General features: G+C 44.9%; 2 protein-coding genes and 1 pseudogene across 4 annotated transcripts in view; all 3 read right to left on the bottom strand.

Moving 5' to 3' along the window:
• Nucleotides 1–778: 778 nt before the first annotated feature.
• Nucleotides 779–3,990, bottom strand: LOC112311040 (T-complex protein 1 subunit delta-like; annotated as a pseudogene).
• Nucleotides 3,991–9,412: 5,422 nt separating this feature from the next.
• BCL2L10 (BCL2 like 10) lies at nucleotides 9,413–11,882 on the bottom strand. Its single transcript, XM_045201280.2, has 2 exons — nucleotides 11,448–11,882; nucleotides 9,413–9,613 (listed from the first exon to the last, which is right to left on the bottom strand). The coding sequence occupies exons 1-2, from the start codon at nucleotides 11,880–11,882 to the stop codon at nucleotides 9,491–9,493; spliced, it is 558 nt and encodes a 185-aa protein (XP_045057215.2). The 3' UTR covers nucleotides 9,413–9,490.
• A 7,037-nt stretch (nucleotides 11,883–18,919) lies between these two features.
• GNB5 (G protein subunit beta 5) overlaps nucleotides 18,920–21,716 on the bottom strand; it is a 41,709-nt gene continuing 38,912 nt past the window's right edge. For all 3 annotated transcript variants that reach the window (XM_045201552.3, XM_024567573.4, XM_024567572.4), the window contains 2 exons: nucleotides 21,245–21,411; nucleotides 18,920–20,017 (listed from right to left, as the gene is read on the bottom strand). In XM_045201552.3, the coding sequence (XP_045057487.2) occupies nucleotides 20,006–20,017; nucleotides 21,245–21,411 (179 nt within the window). In that variant the 3' untranslated portion in view covers nucleotides 18,920–20,005. The remainder of the gene's footprint in view (nucleotides 20,018–21,244; nucleotides 21,412–21,716) is intronic.

Here is a 21,716-nt window from a genome sequence, read left to right on the forward strand (position 1 = left end):
CCCATTGTGTGACTTCATGATGTCACCTGGAATGTCTCTCCACACCCATCCCACCCCAGACCTCTGGCCTCTGTGCTTCTGTGAGGTGGTCTTTTCCCCGGCGGGCTCTCTCCGTGCCGTGGAGATGCCCCTGCAGAGCAAGGCTCTCACCTGGCAGTGTCTACAGAAATCCTGGAATCGGCGATCCCATCACTTAGGGATGGGCTCTGTCAGGCCAGGTCTGGGTCATGTTCCCGATCCCCGGGGTGGGGCAAAGGGGGAGAAGTCAACCTCATCTGAACCACATGGTCAAAGAACAAAGGAGGGATAGTTTCTCATAGGAAAATGGGGGTGGCAGGAGAAATGGTTTCTGGGGAGGCAAAACAGCCTCTCTGGATTCCATTCCCAAAAGCAACGGAACGCAAAGCGTTGGAATCCACTCGACAAGAACATGTGACCTACAAGATGACGACCATGAGCGCTACATAAGTGGGACGGGGTCTGTGCTCTCAGAAGAGAAGCCACGGTGTGGTAAAGGTCCTGCTTCTTCCAAAGTGGTCCATCGTCCAGTCCCATTCTCATCAAAACCCTAAAGCAGCATCAATTTAACGGACTCTTTATAAACTGGCTTTTAGAATTCACGTTAAACAATTCACAAATAGCCAAGAATTTTTTAAAAAAGAACAGCAGTGGGGGAGGAGATTAGACTTATTCTACCAGATATTCAAATATAACCATAAACAGAAATTGAGACAAAGTGCTACTAGTAGAGGGAAAGGTAAGTCGGGTATCCAACCTTTCAGCATCTCTGGGCCACACTGGAAGAAGAAGAGTTGTCTTAGGCCACACATTAAGTACACAAACACTAACGAAAACTGATGAGCAGAGAAAAGGTTTTAAGTAAATTTATGATTTTGTGCTGGGCGGCATGCGGCCGGCGTGTGGGCCATGCATCGGGCACCCCTGGTAGAGAATGCACTCAAAGCAGGAGGGGAAATGCCCCAGCTCCACTTCCAGAAGAAGTGAGTCCTATTTCATACTACACTAAAAAAGTTCCGAGGACATAGAATGCTTTTCCTTATAATCTTAGGGCAAGGGTGACATTTCTAAAGAAGACCCAAGATTCAAAAGCCATAAAGGTAAAAATTTGGGATGAATTAACGCCGGCAAGTGTGTGAAAAGCTAAGCATTCCCCTACACTGGTGAAGTTTGGATCGGCAGAACCTGTTTGGAATAATAAATGGAAAGCAGACAAATTTTAACAAACTGTCACTCAGAATCTCAGGCATTTCTAGGAACCCTTCCTACAGGCATAACCATGCATGGGTGCAAAGCTACCAAAAAACCTCCATGAACATTGTTTCCAACAGCCTGTAAAGGGAGAAACAGCCTAAGATACACAGCAGAGAAAGGAGAGTCTGGTTTACTCTGTCAGAACAGCCATGCAGGAGCTGAATGTTCTTAAAAGAAACGGCACCTCGGAGGGGTCATAAAAGCAGGTTCTGGGATGAGACGTTTCATAAGATGCAAGCATAATAATGACCAGGAAGGCCTGGAGAGACACCCATTTGTTTGAAACCAAATATTTAATATTTTTACTAAATTGTGTCAATATAATTTTAAGCAAATGCCAAATGGAAGACTGAGCCCAGGAATCCACAGAGGAAACCATCTTCCAGACAACAAGGAACACCCAGGAGGCCTTTGACGCCAGCCTCACTGCCGGCGTCCCTGCTGGAGCCTGTCAGCCAGTGCCCTCCAGGCCACTGAGAATTTACCACATCGTTCGTTCACCGATGCTTGGGGCAGGTTCAGTTGCTAGAGTCGGTTCGCTGACTGGAACTAACAAAGGCTAGACATCCATTTCTTCCAAAGGTTGGAAATACCACCTTTGGGACCTTAGTGCCTGTGTTTTTTCGTCTTTGGACACTTTAAGGTTTTACATATTTACCTTTAGAGAGAGGGGAAGGGAGGGAGAAAGAGAGGCAGAGAAACATCAATGTGCAAAACACATTGATCGGTTGCCTCACATGCCCCCAAATGGGGACCTGGCTCCCAACCCAGCATACGCCCCAACTGAGAATTGAACCTACGACTCTTTGGTTCCCAGGCTAGTATGCAATACATTGAGTCACACCAGCCAGGGCTGGACATATGGTTTCTTAGCACTGTTACTGAAGAAATGGGATTCAGACCAGTAGTTTCAGCTAGGGTAGATGGAATGACTTCCGTAACACCTGCAAAGGCACCAATGCAGTAGGATTGGTACCACTCCATATTCATGAATATTCAGTTAACCAGGGCCAACTCTACTTCTGGCTCACCACTTCTTAGCATAAGTGCTCTCTGCTTCACTACTCAGTGAATAACCACATAGAGCACCATGAATGGAGCTCCTTAATCACCAGTTTATTAGAACCATGAACAACTGTCACTATTTCCAGGGTTTGCACAGCCTGTAATCTTGAGCAGTTTGCCAGAACCATTTAAAATGACCTCACCTAAATCAGCCAAACCCAGCATGTCAGCAGTGATTCAGTATGAACAACTGGTTTGGTTCTATAGAACCAAACTAAAATGGAGTCACTTATGTCAAGGACAAAACAGAGAAGGTCCACACGGGCTCATAAAGAAAGCTTAACCTATCCTTACAGTAATTTACAGGTCTTCTCAGAAATCAGCACAGGGCACCAGCCAACCCTCAAATACCAAGTCTGTTCACATCTCTGGACTTCATTGTTCCCATGATTCAGCTACCCTGATCCAAATAGGGAAGAAGACCCCTAAGCAACCAGTCAGCTGGCAAAAGTCAAATAACTTGCACATTTACCCCATAAAAATCCCTTAGTCTGTGAGCAACTTGAAACTCATTGTTTCAGTAGCCTTGGGTTTCCAGGCTTGCCAGTAGAAAGCCATGCAATGAACTCATCACTGTTTTATTCAGTATGCACAGTTTGGTTTGTGCCAGTTTCAATTGTCTTACAAATGGCTTCAATGTCTTCTCTTTCACTGTCACAGTCTTCTACCTTAACTACCACAGTCTTCTTTTTTCTCAGGAAATGTAATGCAAAGTCACCAAGAGCATCTCTTTAGAATAGCCTTCTCTATGAGAACATTATGTCCCGTTTTTAAAATCTGTCTCACTACATTTAGAATATAGGCTCTCTCCTCTTGTAGCACGTAGTCCATCTGGACATAGCCAGAAGCTACTACTTGTCTATATCTGTTATGGGAGCAGGTAAGCAATACTGAAAAAGCCCAACCTTAGTCTTTTTAACTCAGGTGATATCGGAATTTGCCACCTTTTGGGTGAGAACCAGCCCTTCTACCAACTCATAGTCATCAGCTGTTCCACACAGTTTAACTGTTTTGATATCGCCAAGATCTACACTAGTGACTGTGGCTGGGTCAGTGTCCTCACGGAGTTTACGTCATAGGAGAAAGCAGACTTGACTATTGAGAGATCACCTTTGAGTTAACAAAGCTTCTCTATTACTCATTCCATAGGTCAAGAAGGATATAAATCCTTCTAGAATGACTTGGAAATGATGGTTGGATGAATCCCTTTCTGAAAAGGCTGATACAGGAATCTAAGAGAGCCAGTGATAATGACCACTGATGTACGGCCACCTCGAGCTTCTTCTTCTTGAGCCTTAGCTCCACTGGGTGGCAGAGGTAACACCTGCATTTGTTTCAGAATGGTAGCACCATCATTTGTAATGAATGGTCACATGGCCTTTTCTATCTCGAATCATTTTATCCATTCCATTTGGCCCAAGGCCTGTTCCAATAGCATCAGTCACAGAGATGTGGCTGAAGCACACCTTGGATGTTGGCAGCCCTGGTGGACATCCCACTCCACAGAACCACTTCTCAGGTATGGTAAGCTTGGCTGGGTCTACACAGGCTCAGAAAGGACAGATGGACATGAATTCTGGCTGGCTGCAGAGTGACAGTGTGCACTGGTAACCACTGAAGGGGATCACAACACGCTACCCTGAAATATGCCATGTTGGCATATTGATTATGTTGGGCTAAAGGCAACTGAAAAATGGCACGTACAGAATAGGTTTTCCAGACAGAAAATCCACAAGGAAATGGTGTCCTTAATTACACACTAGATCAGATGGGTTTAATCGATATCTTTAGAGCATTTCACCTCAATAATAATTTTAAATGTAAATAGCTTAAATGCTCCAATCAAAAGAGTAGCTGAATGGACAGGAAAACAAGACCCATATATACGCTACTGTCTTCAAGTGACCTGCCTCAGAAAGACACAGACTAAAATTAAAGGGATGGAAACATATTTCATGCAAATGGAACAAAACAAAACAAAAGCTGGGGTAGCAATACTTACTAGACAAAATAGACTTCAAAACAAAGGCTATACAATAAGAGACAAGGACAGACATTACATAACAATAAATGGATCAATCTAAGGAGAGGAGATAACACTTGTAAACATTTATGCACCCGAAATAGGAGTACAGAAATACATAAAGCAAATCTTGATGGACACGGAGGGAGAGATTACAGTAATACAGTCATACTAGGGGATTTTAACAGCCCACTGACATCAATGAATAGATCTTCTGGACAGAAAATAAACAAGCAACAAGAGGCCTTAAATGACACATTAGATCAGATGGATTTAGTTGATATTTCCAGAGCAATTCATTCCAAAGCAGCAGAATATACATTCTTTTCAAGTGTACGTGCAACATTTTTTAGGATAGAGCACATGTTAGGACACAAAATGAGTCTCAATAAATTTAAGAGGACTGGAATTATATCGGGCATCTTCTCTGACTACGATGGTATGAAACTGAAAATCAATGACAAGAAAAAAACTGAAAAACACACAAATTCATGGAGGCAAAATAAAATGCCACTAAACAGTGAATGGGTTAACAATGAGATCAAGGGAGAAAATTAAAATATACGTTGAGACAAATTAAAATGAAAACACAACAACCCCAAATCTATGGGATGCAGCCAAAGCAGTTCTAAAAGGGAATACATAGTAATATAGGCCTACCTGAAGAAACAAAAATCTCAAATACACAATCTAAACTTACACTTAAAGGAACTAGAAAAACAACAACAAAGCCCGAAGTGAGTATAAGGAAGGAAATAATAAAGATCAGAGTGAAAATAAAATAGAGACTAAAAAAATAGTACAAAAGATCAATGAAAAGAGCTGGTTCTTTGAAAAGATAAACAAAATTGACAAATCTTTAACTAGACTCATCAAGAAAAAAAAGAGAGCCCTGGCTGGTGTGGTTCAGTGGATTGAGCACTGGCCTGAGAACAAAAAGGTCGTGGGTTCGATTCCTAGTCAGGACACATGCCTGGGTTGCAGGCCAGGCCCCCAGTGCGGGGCATGTGAGAAGCAACCACACATTGATGTCTCTCTTCTTCTCTTTCTCCCTCCCTTCCTCTCTCTCTAAAAATAAAATCTTTAGAAGAAAAATTGAAGGAGAGGCTCAAATAAATAAAATCATAAATGAAAGAGAACAGCTGACACCACAAAAATACAAAGGGTAAGATGACAAACAACTATGACAACAAATTGGACAATCTAAAATAAGTGAACAAAAACTGGAAACATACAATCTTCTAAAACTTGAATCAGGAAGAAACAAAATCTGAATAGACTGATTACAACTAACAAAATCGAAAGAGTAAAGAAAAAACTCCCCGTAAACAAAAGTCCTGGACTGGATGGCTTTAGAGGTAAATTTTACCAAACGTTCAAAATGAACTAACACCTATCCTTCTCAAACTATTTCAAAAAATTCAAGAGGAGGAAAGATTCCCAAGCTCATTTTATGACACCAGCATTATCCTAATTCCAAAACCAGAAAAAGACACTATGAAAAAAAAAAGTTATAGGCCAATATCCCTGATTAACATAGATACAAAAATCCTCAACAAGCCCTGGCTGGTGTGGCTCAGTGGATTGAGTGCCAGCCCGTGAACCAAAGGGTTGGTCACCAGTTCAATTCCCAGTCAGGGCACATGCCTGAGTTGCGGAACAGGTCCCCAGTAGGGGGGCATGTGAGAGGCAACCACACATTGATGTTTCTCTCCCTCTCTTTCTCCTTCCCTTTATCCCTCCCTTCCCCTCTCTCTAAAAATAAATAAAATCATTTTAAAAATCCTTAAAATATTAGCAAACTGATTTGAGCAATACATTAAAAATATCATATGCCATGACGACGTGGGATTTATTCTGGGATGCAAAGTTGGTACAATATCCACAAATACATTAATGTTATATACCACATAAACAAAATGACGGGTAAAAATCATATCAATAGGAGCTGTGGCTGGTGGGTCAGTGGACTGAGCACTGGCCTGTGAACCAAAAGGTCACTGGTTCAATTCCCAGTCAGGGCACATGCCTGGGTAGTGGGACAGGTCTACTGTAGGGGCCGCATTAGAAGTAACCACACATTGATGTTTCTCTGTCTTTCTCCCTCCCTTCCTCTTGCCTAAAAATAAATGAAAAAAAAATTTTAAATCATATCAATAGTTGCTGAAAAAACATTTGACAAAATCCAGCACCCATTTATGATAAAAACTCTCAGCAAAGTGGCAATAGAGGGAACATAAAGGCCAGTTTTGACAAATTCACAGCTAACATCATACTCAAAAGGGAAAAACAAAGTGTTTCCCGTAAGACTGGGAACAAGACAGGGATGTCTGCTTTCCCACTCTTATTCAGCACAGTACTGGAAGCCCTAGCCACAGCAATCAGACAAGAAGAAATAAAAGGCATCCAAATTGGAAAGGAAGAAGTAAAACTGTTATTTGCAGACAATGTGATACTGTATATAGAGAACCCTAAAGATTCTACCAAAAAACTAGTAGAACTAATAAATCAATTCAGTAAAGTAGCAGAATACAAATAACTATCCAGAAATCAGTTGCATTTTTATACACCAATAGTGAACTATCAGAAAGGGAAACTAAGAAAACAGTCCCATTTACAATTGCATAAAAAAATACCTAGGAATAAATTTAACCAAGGACATAAAAGACTGCACTTGGAAATTATAAGACACTGAAGAAAGAAATTAAAGAAGATACAAATGAATGGTAGTATATATACTGTGCTCATGGATAGAAATAATTTACATTATTAAGATACCCAAACTACTCTAAGCAATCTATAGATTCAATGCAATCCCTAACAAAACAGTAATGGCTTTTTCTGAGAACTAGAAGAACTATTCCAACAATTTACATGGAACCACAGAAGATCCCAAATAGTCATAGCAATCCTGAGAAAGAAAATTTAGAGGTATCATACTACCTGATGTTAAACTATAGTACAAAGATATAGTAATCAAAACAGTATGATACTGGCATAAAAACAGACATACAGACCAATGGATCAAAAATAGAGAACCCAGAAATAAACCCACATATTAATTTGGTCAATTAATATTTGACAAAGGAGGTAAGAAAATACAGTGGGGTAAAGACAGTTTATTCAACAAATGGTGTTGGGAAAATTGGACAGATACATGCAAAGAAAATGAGACTAGATCACCCTCTTATACCATTTACAAGAATAAACTCCAAATGGATTAAGACTTAAGTGTTAAACTCAAGGAAAAATAAACTCTAGGAAAAATAAAGACGACAGGCAGTAAAATCTGTGACATTTCTTGTAGCAATATTTTTTCTGACCTCTCTCCTCAGACAAGAGAAACAAAAGAAAAAAGAAAATGGAACTTTATCAAACTAAAAAGCTTATGCATTGCAAAGGAAACCATTAACAAATGAAAAGACAACCTACCGAATAGAACATTCTCCAGTGATACATCCTATAATTGGTTAATATCCAGACTTACAACTCAGATAACTTCACACACACACACACACACACACACACACACACACACACACAAAGAAATAAAACCAATCCAATTAAAAACTGGGCACACGACCTGAATGGACACTTCTCCAAAGAGGACATATAGATGGTCAACAGACATGAAAAGATGCTCAATGTCACTTATCAGAGAAATGCAAGTTAAAACCACAGTGAGATATCACCTCACACCTGTCAGAATGGCTGTCATCAATAAATTCACAAACAAGTGACACTTTGTAAAGTATGATTGTCTAACCACTGTTGTACACCTGAAACTAATAAAAAATTTTGAATTTAAACTGTAATTAAAAAAAATAAGTGAACAAAAGAAAAACTAACTCAGATACAGAGAAGAAACTGATGGTTGCCAAATCAGAGAGGGGTCAGGAGGATGGGTGAAAAAAGGGAAGGGATTAAGAAGTACAAACTGTGATCTCACTTATATGTGGAATCTAATGAACAAAATAAACTGACGAACAAAATAGAAACAGAGATATGGATACAGGGAACAGACTGACAGATCTCGGGGAGCGGGGTGCGGGAACTGGAAGAGGTTAGCTTAAGAACAGATTCGCAGGGCCCATAGACACGGACAACAGCGTGGTGAAGGTCAGGGAGGGGGGCTGGGGTGTTGGTGGAGAGGGGCAAAGCTGGGGGGAAATGGAGAACATCTGTAATAGTGTCAACAAAACAAGTAAATAAAAACACAAGTGCACACTGCCATTTATAAAAATGAGTCATGGGGATGTAAAGTACAGCATAGGGAATATGGTCGATAACACTGTGATAACTACGTATGTGTCAGCTGGGTGCTAGACTTACCAGGGTGATCACTTAAGTTATATGAATGTCTGATCACTATGTTGCATGCCTGAAACTAATATAATATTGTATGTCAACTGTAATTGAAAAACAAAGAATTGTACATGTTGTATTTAAAGAGACAATAAAAAAGGAAATTGTCAGCAATTCAAGATACTCCAAAGAATAAAGGCTTATTGAATACCAAGGAAAACCAACTAAGTTTTTTTTTAGAAAGATGCATAAATTTATTAAAACATTGAAGACATTTAACAATTTATTGAAGTCAAAAATATAAATTCTTAATTAAGTCTAGAAACTCAAGAAGTCCCAGGAATTCAGTTTCAAAGGCTTTAGTAAGAATTCCTTGTAAAAGGTGTTAATGTTATATCCGTCGTTAGGCTGGTACTTGGAGCACTGCTGATACCATTTCACCATTTCACCCCTGGCCCATTGCCTTGATGAATTAGCAGTAGCATTGAAACTGTGGATGGATGAGAGTGTCTTGTTCATATTTATCTAAATGTAGCACCAGGTTTCCCATTTAATGAAATGTACTTTACAGTTCTTTGGAGCAGTAAGCTTTTAGATTCCCTTTTTCCCCAGGTGGAGAAGAGCCACTCAAGTGCCTCTGTCCCAACACCTTTGAGTATTTGTCAGGAGTTAAAACACTTGCTGAATCATCACCACAGGACTCCTTATAGAAATGCAGGTAAAAATGTCCCAGAAGGGCCTTTACTCTCTTCTGTTCTTTATCATTCCAAATTTACTTGGCTGGTCACCGTTAGGCAGGTAGATGTGGGTTAAAAATTTGGGAACTCACAATAATGTTATCCACAAATAGGTTAATATTGTTGCTATAAGCCATGCGAGAAGAACCTGGACCAGCAGTGTGCTCCGAGGAAAGGTCAGTTTGGGTGTGAAGAAGCGACAGAAGCCGTCCTACAAGGCGGGAGGGAGAAGAGATGAATTAGATTGTTTCATAATGTTCAAAATCTGAACTCAAATACACAGGAGGTTTGAGATGACTCCTGGATTTAAAAGTAAAAAAAGGAAATACCAATAGGCAACCTACAATTAGGAACTTTTGATGAGTTGGGATTTGTAAGAAATGGTCTAACATGGGGCACAGAAAAGAACGTAGGGGACACTTCAGTTTGTCCCTACAGAAGGAACACTTTTCCTTTGACTCCTTTCAAAACTCCGGAGGAAGGGAGACCACTACAGACATCCCTCAGTTTATTAAGCTTCACAGGTGTTGCCTTTTGTCTGGTTTTTTTTTTTTTTTTTTTTTTTTTTTTTTAAACACAAACTGAAGGCAAGACCCTGCCCTGCAAAAGTAACTCCTCTCACTTTCCTTTGGTGAGTCTGGAACTGAACCCACAAGATTTGCGAGTTAGGCCTGTGTATCATGTTCCTTCCTGGGCAAAGGAGAGATGCCATTTGGGAAACTGTCAAATCGCTAGGTTGAAAGTTATCACCTGTGACAATACGGTGAGCAGCTCCATTCAGAAACATGGAAAGGAAACGAATTGAAGTCCAGACTCTAGCAATTTAAGTGCATCTGGGAGAATGGTGGGCATGTCCTGTTTACTCAGTTGGAGAATTTTGGCTTCTGCATGTTAAAAGGTTAGTCCCTTGCCAATGTAGATTAGCTAAAAGAACAAAAAACAATGCTTCCCCCACCCCCCAATCAATTTCTTCTAGGTGCTGAGGGCCCATAGGGGCCAAATGCCTTAGGACAAATAGTTCAGGTGGAGTTCTTAGCGTTCACAGGCACGGATAGTTGAGGATTAACACACACACACCGCAAAGAATGCAAGAGTTAATTCTTACATCGCCAACTGTTTATACAAGCTCAAGGTTCTGAATCGGACACTACCTGTCCTCCACGAATGGAACGCAACCGATCACCACGGGACTAGCACAACACCGCCAACAGTAGGCTCTTTAATAATTTGGCTGTATTCCATAGTCTGGGTCACTCCAATCGTGGATTCAACTCCAGTTAGGAAAGAGGAAACGGGATCTACTTCAGAACCCAGAGAGGCATGCTACCCTCTTACTGAAGGGTGGCGGGGCTTCACTTGCCCCTTAGCTCAGTTTGGGAGCTGTAGGCCAAGCGCCTACCCTTCTAGCCTAAACCACAGAGACCAAATGGAATGCAGCTGAAAGCCAGGGCGCTTGGGTATCTCCCAACCGAGGGCTGGGCACAGGGGATTAGAAGTTAAGGAATCTGGAGTCAGCACCACCACTGGGTGTTGGTGCACACTCACCACCTGTGGCCTCAGCTCTTCCTGAGAGGTGTCGGGGCGGGAGAAGGCGGTGGCTTTTCATTATAAAGTTTCAGGCAGAGCTGTGGGGCCAATGAGTGTGAGTCTCTCCAAAGGTGCGCTTAACAGAGGAGAAAGAATCAATCTGGCCTGGACCACCCACTGCTGACTTACCATCTAGGGGATCTCTATATGAGCAAAGTATCCAGACCTAATGCGAGCACATCCTGAAACTCGGAGGGCGAGCAAGGTCAAAGCCAAAGTAGGCAAACCCGAGTCGTGCGCAGCTGCTTCTGAATTAAGAGAGCCGTCTAGAAAGGGTAGTTTCTGTCAGCCTGACTCCGCCGAGAGAGGAGAACCGGAATTCACACCGAACGTCCCAGTGTTGCCGAAACGAAGACCCCAAGGAGCAGGCGCCGCTGGGTCGCTCTGGGTGCCAGTCGCGTGGGGACGTCCCGGGCTGACCGCCCCGCCCGGGGTCCCGCGCCCCGCGCCCCGCTCACCCAGCCGCCTTGTGCCTCCAGCCAGGCGCGGTGCTCCACGGTGAGCCAATCGCACAGAAAGGCCACCAGCCTCCGGCAGTCCCCGCCAACGTCTGACTCCCACGCCTTCAGTTCCCATGCGTGGGGTGCCGGCGGTCTCTCCAGCAGGATCCCCGCAAAAGTCACGAGCGCCACCACGTGGCTCCAGCTGGGGAATCCGCGACCTCGGACTATCTGCTGTGCCACATTCGCTACCAGCTGGAGGCGGTTTCCCCGATATCCGTGGTAGCGGGACCAAATGAGGCGGTAGCGCTGCCGCATCAGTACGGCCCAGGAGTGCAGCACCGCGGCCTCGGGCGTGGACGGCCGCCGCCAGGCGGTGCCGGGCACCCGCGCGCAGTATTCCAGGTAGTCGGCCAGCAGCTGCGCGGTGCGCCGCCTCAGCTCGTCCTCCATGGCTCGCCCTCTGCCCGGGGTCCCGGCTTGCACCCGCTTTTAGGCCCGGCTGCAACTCCGCCCGGGGAGGGGCTACCCGGCCCCGCCCCACCCGGGCAGTAGATATTTGCAGGTCCGGAGAGGAGCCTTTAACGCGAATCCCAAAAACACCTGTGCGGGTGCCAAAAACGAGGCTCAGCCTTGTGCTCGAGTCCACGTACCAATCAGGGGCAGAGTAAGACTCTTCTGGGGTTATTGTTTAGCTCGGCCTGGGGCCCAAGAACCCGGAGGGGACAGTCTGGGAAGTTGGGCTAGACATTTGCCTTCTATTAAGGAGAGGTTGGCAAAAGCTACTCACAGCCTTCCTTGGAGGTTCACTTGCTAGGATGACCAGTGTCTTGTGTGTGGGAGGTCCTTTCTTTGGGTCTGGCCTATGTGGCAGGGTAATTCTCTGTGGGCTGCTAGAATGCCAATATATTGGCTGCATTCATTCACTCATATTAATTCAGAGCCCTTGGGGGTGCTCTTAGCATTGGACATATAATGGAGAACAAGACATGTGGTCCCTGCTTTCAAGGACTCTACAGTCTAGTGATGGGACAAAGACAGACCATCACGGTGGAGTTTAATTATGGCTATAACAGGAGAAGCTGAGGGCATATTCAACTCTAGGTTAATGGCTGCTTCTGATCACCACCATTCTTACATTCTCATTGTTTAGAGTTCTCTTTACTTTTTACTGGCCAATCCTTCATGACTCCAATCCCTCATGACTCCAATCCCCTGTTATACTTAATACTTCTTATTTGAATCCTTGTCTGTTCACATTACTCTATGGCTTATTTCTCCTAATTGGACACAGCCTGGTACAGAATTGGTACCAGCAGTGAAATTTCTAAGGGTCCAGTGGTTCAAGTCTGTTGAAATATCCCACCTAGGGTAAAAGAGGAGTTGCTTCATCCTGTATCATCTACAAGAAAAAAAGAGGCACCATGCTTGGCAGGTCATTTTGGATTTCGGAGGCAACATACACTACATTTGAGTGTGTGACGCAACCCATCCACAGGCAGGTGGTTTGGGGAGCAGAACAAGGGAAGGCCCCGCGGAACACTCAGGCTGCAGTATAAACTGCTCTGCCACTTTCGTCATACGATCCAACACATCCAGTGACACTATGTCAAATAGGGGTGCTGTGTGGAGCCTCTGGCAAACACCAATAGCAGAATTGCAATGTAGACCTTTAGGACTTAGAAGCAAATCTATGTCTTCTTCTGCAGATAACTATTCTCCTTTTGAAAAGCAGGTTCTGGCCTGCTCCTGGGCCTTGGTAGAGGCTGAATGTCTAACCGAGAGACATCAGGTGACTATGCACCTTGAGCTGCCATCGTGATATGGATGGTGTCGGGCCTACCTAGTCATCGGGCTGGGCGCGCACAGCAGCGGTCTGCCATCCAGTGGAGATGGTACATAAGAGACTGAACTCAGGCAAGTCCATTGGGGGCAATCAATGGCATGAGCAGGTTGCTTTGCCTCCTCCCTCATTCCACACCTGTGGCCTCCATGGATTTGCTTCTGGCCTGGTGACTGAGGGAAAGAAACTCAAGCCTAGATTACAGATGGGCCTATGTGATGTGCTGGTACCACATGAAAGTGGACAGCTGTGACATCACAGCCCCACTCAGGAGTGACTGTGAACAGGGTGGTGAAGGAAAATCCTCCCCATGGGCTGATATTCAAGCCAGATGGGACTGTCCACTATGTCTGGGGTGAGAAATGGCCAGAGCACAGACAGACCTACACAGATTTACGGGCAGTCGCTGATGGTTTGGCTGGACAGTCAGGGCCTTGAAAGAAACAAGATTGGAAGAGTGGTGACCAGGAAATCTTAGAAAGAGATATGTGTCTGGACCACTCTGAGTGGGCACAGACTGAAATATTTGTGCCCTATCGCATGCCCCCACAGGAAGCCACTGCAGAGGGGACAAAATTCTGTGTTCTGTGGATGTCAGAGAGCTTCCTTACCCAGCCACCCTAGTGCTTGCTTACTGCCGTGAATGAGGAGGCCAGGGCAGCAGGGGGAGAGGATGTGGCGGCAACAGAATTCTCTCTGCCAGGGCTGAGCTGGCAGTGCTACCGCTGCGGGCACGGTCTGCCAGCCACAGTGATTCCTTTACAGTGAGCCAAATGAATTTGGTCAGCGGGGAATATAAATCTCTGTACATCAAAGTCCCATTTGAACTGGTTTTGACATCTATGGGTTCCCTCCTCAATCGAGTTAAATAAACATTTTTACTTAGGTTCATATTTTATATGCAATAGTCATGATTTTACCTTTTTAAACATATCTTAGCAGCAAGCACAGAGGAGTAGCTTGGGGGTGAGTGACAAATCCTCTGGCCCTGCCGTTGGTAACTCTTAATTATCAGTTGACAGAAGCAACAAATGAAGAAATTAACCTCCACACAGAGTTTCTGATGCACATGATGTGAGGAGGCTGTTGGCGGACAGACTTGATTCAAACCTTGCCTCTGCCACTTAGAAGCTGCAACCATGAGCAACTTGTTCTGCTCTCCCTGCCTGGACTCCTCCCTTAACACATGCAGGCAAAACTGCACCGTAGGGCTGCTACAGGGTTACATGAGCTGGTGTATGCGAAGTGCTTAGCACAGTGCCTGGAACAGAGTAAAAGCTCTTTGCGGAGAAGAGTCTGTTGGTGGTATGAACTAACCAGGGTTACCACGCTCACTTTACCCACTTTTAACCAAAAACCAAAATGTGACATTTGGTAAACCTTACCTGTATGTTATTTTTCTTTAATACTGAAAAGAGCTAGAGACCACCTATTTTTTTATATCAGATTTATATAAAATATATATTACCATGTATATTTTAAGAGCTTTATTATAATTCACATACCATAAAATTCACTCTTTTAAAGTATATCGTTCAGTGGGTTTAGTATATTCACAGAGCTGTTCGACCACACCACTATCTATTTCCATGACCTCAAAGGAAATACCTTATCTGTTAGCAGTCCCTCCCATTCATCCCACTCCCAGCCCTAAGTAACCACCAGTCTACCATCTGTATGGATTTGCCCATTCTAGACATTCCATATACACGGAATCATACCATATGTGACCCTTTCTGTCTGGCTTCTTTCACTTAGCATCATGTTTTCACGGGTCATCCATGCTGTAGAATGTGCCCACACTTTACTCCTTTTTATTGCCAAATAGCGTCCCGTTGTGTGGCTGCATTAACACCATGTTTCTGTTCAGCCCTCCACCGGCTGTTGGACATTTGAGTTGTTCCATCCTGGGCTGTTTATGAATACTAGTGTTCAAGTTTCTGTGTGGATATACGTTTTCATTTCTCTTGGGTGTAGACCTAGGAGGAGGAGCCACCTATCTCGGGGGCGGGGGGAGGCACAGATGAAAACAGTGGCCTTTGCCTCGTTTCCTGATGTGTGACAAAGTTAAGTGGTGTGTTGATTAGAGAACTTTGGGTTCAAATATGGGCATTTCCTACGGCCAGTCTTCACACAAGTGCTCACACCACACTCACACTTAGTTGTTCGTATTTATTTAGTGGTTAAATAATCCAGACCACCATTCCTGATCCCTTCTCCTCACCAGGGGGTCTGCATCGTTTTTACAAAGACACAAAAATATTAATTTCATTTCTTTCATCAGAAATGGCCAAGTCCTGGCTGGTGTGGCTCAGTGGGTTGAGCACCCTCCTGTGAACCAAAGGGCCACAGGTTTGATTCCTGGTCAGGGCACATGCCTGGGTTGCGGGCCAGTCCCCAGGTTGGGGGCATACAAGAGGCAACTGATTGATGTTTCTCTCCCTTTCTTCCTCCCTTCCCCTCTCTCTAAAAATAAATAAATAAAATTAAAAAAATAATAAAGCAGAAATGGCCAAGAGTCAGGCACTGTGGAGAACGGCCAGTCCCAAAGGCCACCCTAGCTCTAGCCAGGTCCTGTCTAGGAGAATGAGGGGGTCTGTGCTATGTCTTGAAAAGTGACCTGATGCTCTCCTATCATAAGTGAGATGGTTCAGCCTCCTGTCCTCACAAGGGACCCACAGAGGTAAGATTCACTGAGAGCTTTCCTCCAGCTGCCCCACCCCGGAGCTCCAGGGGAGAGGCCTTATGGATCTGTCTTGTAACCTGTTGTAGACCCAGCAGCCAAGTTTGGGAAATGCAGATCTACAAATCCCTGCTCAGTCCGCTCGCCTGGACTGGGGGGAAAGCCAGCTGAAGTGCTGTGGTCCCAACCCCAACCTCAGTTAACCTTCTAACCCAGGGCTGTCAAACTCATTTTCACCGGGGGCTACATCAGCCTCGAGGTTGCCTTCAAAGGGCCGAATGTAATCTTAGGACTGTATAAATGTAACTACTCCTTAACTAGGGGCAAGGAGCTCGCCACTGGATAAAACAAGGTAGAGGGCTGGATTTGGCCCACAGGCCTTGTGTTTGCCACCTGTGTTCTAACCTATCAGCTGGGCTTACCCCAGGATCTCAAGTGTCCTCCTTTCAAAAAAATTTTCAGGGGTTCACAGGCTCGGTTGGTCTCTAGCCTTTCCCGTTGGCTCTCTGTGCCCCTGCAGGATCTCTTGTGTGGCCTGTGGCTCCCTCCTCCAGCTCCTTCCTTAATTACCCTGTGTTCTTCCTCCCAGTCTTCTAAGCTCCTGTGAGGGCCTTAATGGCCTCAGGGAGGTCAAGCTCATTAGCCCAGATCAACTGTTTTCAGTGTGGTCCCCACCCTCAGGGTCTCTGAGACCCAGTCAGGAAGTCCTCCAAGGTCAAAACTACTTCCAAGATAATAATGACTTTTTTTTTTGTATGTGTGGCTTTTTAAATGCTTGTTCTGTCAGCTTTCTAGAAGGTACTGACGTGTGATGAAAGTATCCCCAGTGGAAGGGGTGACTCTGTATTCTTGTGCTTTATAATTATCCTCAGTTTTAATTACTAGTGATAAATATTGATAAATATAACCCACATAAACAAAAATCTCTTTGGGGCCCTCAGTTTTTGAAAGTATAGAGGGATTGTGAGACCCAAAACTCTGAGAACCACAGGCCCAGATGGATTCCTAATTGGTGATAATTAGATACAGGAGTGAGGGAGAAAAGAACGAGGAGTAGGGAGGAAGGGAGGTGAGAAAGAGACAAGGAGGAGGAAGAAAAGACAGAGGAGAGAGGTGGGGCAAGAAGAGGAGGGAAGAGATGGGAGGAGAGGCTGGGAGAGAGAAGGAAGTTAACAGGAAAGGGAGGAGGGAAGGGAGGGTGGATGGACAGATGGAGGTTGGAAGCAGATGTGCCAAAGGCTGAGGTAGTTGCTTTACGTACTTAATGCTGTCCTGTTTCATCAGTAAGGAAACTGAGGCCGAGAGAAATTTGGATGTTATCACATGCCCTGTAAAAGGGGTAGAGCTGGCTCTGAACCTAGGGTCACATCCTTTGTCACCTTGCTGTCCGTCCCCCTCTGACTTACAGATGAGTCCGAAGTGTCAATGCTGCGACCTTCCAGCCAGCTGGCCAAACAACTACAGGAGCCCAGGATGCAAAGGCCTTTACAGCCTTGTGCTGCCACTGAGCTACTTAAACCCAGGGAAGGGAGTGAAGGAGGTCAAGCGGTGGAATGCGGAGTGCCTGCCGCTGGCCTCTGGCTCAATCCAGAACAGGCCGCCTGCCCGGAGCCACTGCCTCGATTTCAGGTCGCAGGCATTTCCCGCAGACACCCATCAGGGCCCACCTCCTTACCTGACTCGCTCCCTTCCCGCCCGGCCCTTCTTTGCCAGGGTGTTCAAGGCTATGCATACCTGTGGGCACACCCATTTCTCCCCTTCACCACAATCAGTTTGGTAGGTTTGCCCCCACGTCCTCTTAAAAAAGGAAAAACTGGTTGAAAAACTCCAGTCAGCCTTGTTTCGATATGCAAAATACAATTTATTACTTGGAGTTTAGCCTTGAGTCTCCACATGGTAGTGTATTCCCAACCAAGTATTTCATCAATAAATACTAAACAACACCCACTGCGAGAAGACATGTTTTTAGGGGAGGTGGCTTACTGCCCATGGGGTAAGTATTCTACAAAATACTTTCATAGGGCCCTTAAAGTTGCTTTTTTACTGAAAAGGTCTGGCCTGTTTTGCGCATATACTGAAGATGCGCTCCGCCTCCCCAAACATACAGCGGGTCTAGGTGACTTTCCCTTTGCCCCACCTTCCTTCGCTTCTGGGAGGCCCAGGTCAGAGTGCAGAGGCCTGAAAGGGTCTGTGGGAGAGGGAAGGGGAGGCCACTACAGGAGACTAGGGACAAACTCTGGGATGCTCTGGGAGTGGAGCTGGCGGGAGCCGGGGAGACCTTATGGCCTTTTCCTGAGCCCCGGCCCAGATGGACCCTGTGGGGGAACGCGGGGGTGACTGAGAAATGGTCCCTCTGGACCATGTTCTCTTTTGCCCTCTGGGCTCCTCAGAGGCAAACAGGGGCCTTTTATATGTCTTTCTCTCGCCAGGGCCTGTTGTATACTAAAACCCTCACAAATCACTGAATATAACCGTTTTATTTTTAAAAGACTGATGGAAAAGATAGCCTGGCTGATTTTTGACTGACTGGTCCATTATGATACCTAACCAAGTAGTTTTGAGGGTTGTCCTGGCACCCCCCTGAGGTTTCAGGAGTGCCAGGTCCAGGCCTATCCGATGGCCGTGCTGGCTCTGGCTCCAGCTCAGGCTCTGCAAGGGTCTCTCTGAGCAACCGACCTGGGGCTGGGCCTGTAAGCCAGAACTAGCCCTAGGAGAAGGGCCAGGCTGGAGGAGGGCTGACAGCAGATCAGAGAGCCAGGGGACTCGGCATACACAGCCCTCGGGCACCACAGGGCCTGTCCCAGCAGACCCTGGGCCACCTCCCGGGCCCGCCTCACCCAGAAATGGTTTTGGGTATCTGAGGTGCCTTTTTACTTCCCTAATGCATGCCATCTTTATGAGTAAGGAATTTTCTAAAACAAAGAATAAGCCTCTATACCTTAAAAAAAACAAAACAACAACAAAAAAAAAAAAAAAAGGAAAAGAAGGGATCCTGTAACGAAAGCACTCTGTATCTTCTAGAAGGAACTGCTGAATTTCGAATAAAGACAAGCTATCTTTTATGTTATTTTTTCAACATAAGACAAAGACATCATTGTTTGAAACCTATCAGTTAATTTGCATATTCAATTACCCTCCATGCAATGAGTGCAGTGGACACTGACGAGGTCTACTTTAGCTGAGGGGACATGGCTAATCCTAACGCGCCTAATACTAGTGATAGGTTTTGAAACAAGTTGACTGTCCTGTGTCCCCACACAGAAAGGTTTGGTTGCTCTGAGAAGCCTTTGTGTCAGGAACAGCTTTCAACTTTTCCCTCGAAAGAAAACGTTTGGCCAAGTGCCAACACCCATGTCACTCATCACGTAATTCATAAACCAAACACCCTGTCCGTTTTAGGTCCCTCTGTGCTTCATGCCTAACAGTTCGCACAGATGAAAATGTCTTATCTGAAAAAAGACAGTATGATGTAGACTGGAAAAGATACTTTTACAATAAAAACACATTTGAAAAAGTGATTTTGTTTAATTACATTCGGAATTGGAACTTTCTTCTGTAACGGATCAGTTAACAGGGTCCTGCTCACCCAGCCCACTAACCTCAGCACTCCCACAGGAAGGCTCCACAGGTCGCAGCGCGCACTGAGGGAAACCAGACTGTTAAGTGCTCTGAAGACAAATTTGATTCAAGGAAATAACATGAAATACACTAAGTGCTAAATTCTGTTGGTAACAGAATGAGCTGAGAGTAGTATAATTCAGAGTAATCTTAAAAATGAATAAATTTCAAAAAGTGTTAAAAATGAAAACAAAACAAACCAAAACACCGTACTGGAAGGTGCTCTCCTAGTGCTGAAGGCTCACAGCGGCATTTCCCAGGGGTGGTAGTTTCCTAGTGATCCTGGACAGTGTTCGGCGAACTCTCAAGCCCCGGAATTGCTCCCTTAAGCGAAGTTGCGATAAACTCTCACATCCTCTAAAAGTCAGCTCTATTTACACGTGACGATTTCAAATTCTAACCCCAGGTATCTAAGTGTGTATTGTGAGATGATCAAGCCCAGACCTGCAAAGACACAAACAGATGATTGTTAGTCCTTTAGTAGTTAACAACTTGTAAAACCTGAGTTTAAAGGGATAAAATCGAAGTCTCTTTACACACGCACACACACTGCATCCAAAGTACAGCCCGTGCATGTCTTGGAAAATAAAACGCTTTACTCTTAACAACTCAAAAGTGCTGTTTGGGTCTAATGCCCGCTCCCCCTTAGTTAACTGTCTGAAGGGCATCTCTGGCTTCCTACTAGGGCCGGGGAACTCTTAGACTGACAGCCGATCCACCTGTGCCCACATAGCTCTCTGGGTGCAGTAACACGACTTTACTAATTGAGGCAACTGCTGCCTAGGAATGTGAGGTCACAAATAACTTTTGTTTGTTTCAGGAACTTTGCAAAAATAATTTTACCTTTTTATCCCACAAATAGACTACTCAAGTATTGTCTTTAGAAGACACCCGCTTCTCAGAAAAAATACATAGCATCATATGACTGCTCACTTTTCAAGACCATCTTCAAAATCACCCTCCCCACCAGCCTGTGTCCAGTCCTAGTTAAGTCCCTCCATCAAAAGACCTGCCTTAAAACCCCTAAAACTCAAACATCTGCCTTTGCTCTCCCCTTCTAAGATACTACTAAGACTGTCCAGTTTGTGGTCTTCCACACTGAGGTAAGCTTTACTTTACAAACTGGCGATTTTAGTAGTATTTCTGGAGAGCCAAAAAAGCCACGGATCTTTTTGAGAATCTTAAAGAAAAAGAAAAAAAAAAAAGGCCAGGAGGAAGCACTTCCCAGAAAAAGGCACACACACAATCTGGCATACAATTTCAGGGACTTCAGGGGCCTCCGGGAGCCCCTCTGTGGGTCTCACAGGAGTCTGCGACCACAGAAGGACCCTGCACTTCTGGGAGGCGAGACTGGCAATTTGTGGTTTGTCAAAGACTAGACTCAAAAGAATCAGACTTTTAGAGTCAAAAGGAACCTTTTGGATCACCTAGCCCAACTATTCCCTCAACTACATGCTAATACATAGTTGTGTAATCTATGCTTGAACACCTGAGTGGATGGGGAACTCACTACCTCCCAGGCCACTCGTTCCTTCTGTGGCTGTGAGCAGAGCTCAAATTAGAGCTCCAGGTGGCTGTCCGGCCTGTCCTAGCTCCCTCTGACTTCTGCTTTCAGGAAGGCCAATCACTCCTCTTCTCACACGCAGAGTAAACTAGGAGAACTCCTCTTACCCGTAGGGTGTGATCCCATGACCCTGAGCAAAATGCAGTCCCGTCAGGGGAAACTCGGAGAGTACTGACACGGTTTTCATGTCCAAACAGGATGGAGACTCGAGACCCCTTGAGAACATCCCAGACATTGATGGTATAATCATTGTATCCAGCAAACAGCAGGCGGCCTGGAAGCAGGATATGATGGTTATTAAACCAGTTCCTTCCTTCCTGTTTTTCTTTTCGTGACTCTCACCTGCTGGACTGCTCATTTGTTCATTCATTTAATAACCAGTGACACAGTGCCCACTCGGTGTCAGGTCCTGTGCTTTGCCCTGGGGATTCAGAGAGCAGAGAGCACAGCTGCTCCCCCCTATGGAGGGTGGTAGTGGCAGGGAGACACCTAAAGCATCGTAGCACCATGTGGTAAGGGCTATAATGGAAGGGCTCAGTTATGTGCAATGGGCTATCGTAGGGGAAAAAGGATCAAGGA

This window comes from Desmodus rotundus, chromosome 7, assembly GCF_022682495.2.
Source record: "Desmodus rotundus isolate HL8 chromosome 7, HLdesRot8A.1, whole genome shotgun sequence".
Classification (NCBI taxonomy): Eukaryota; Metazoa; Chordata; class Mammalia; order Chiroptera; family Phyllostomidae; genus Desmodus; species Desmodus rotundus.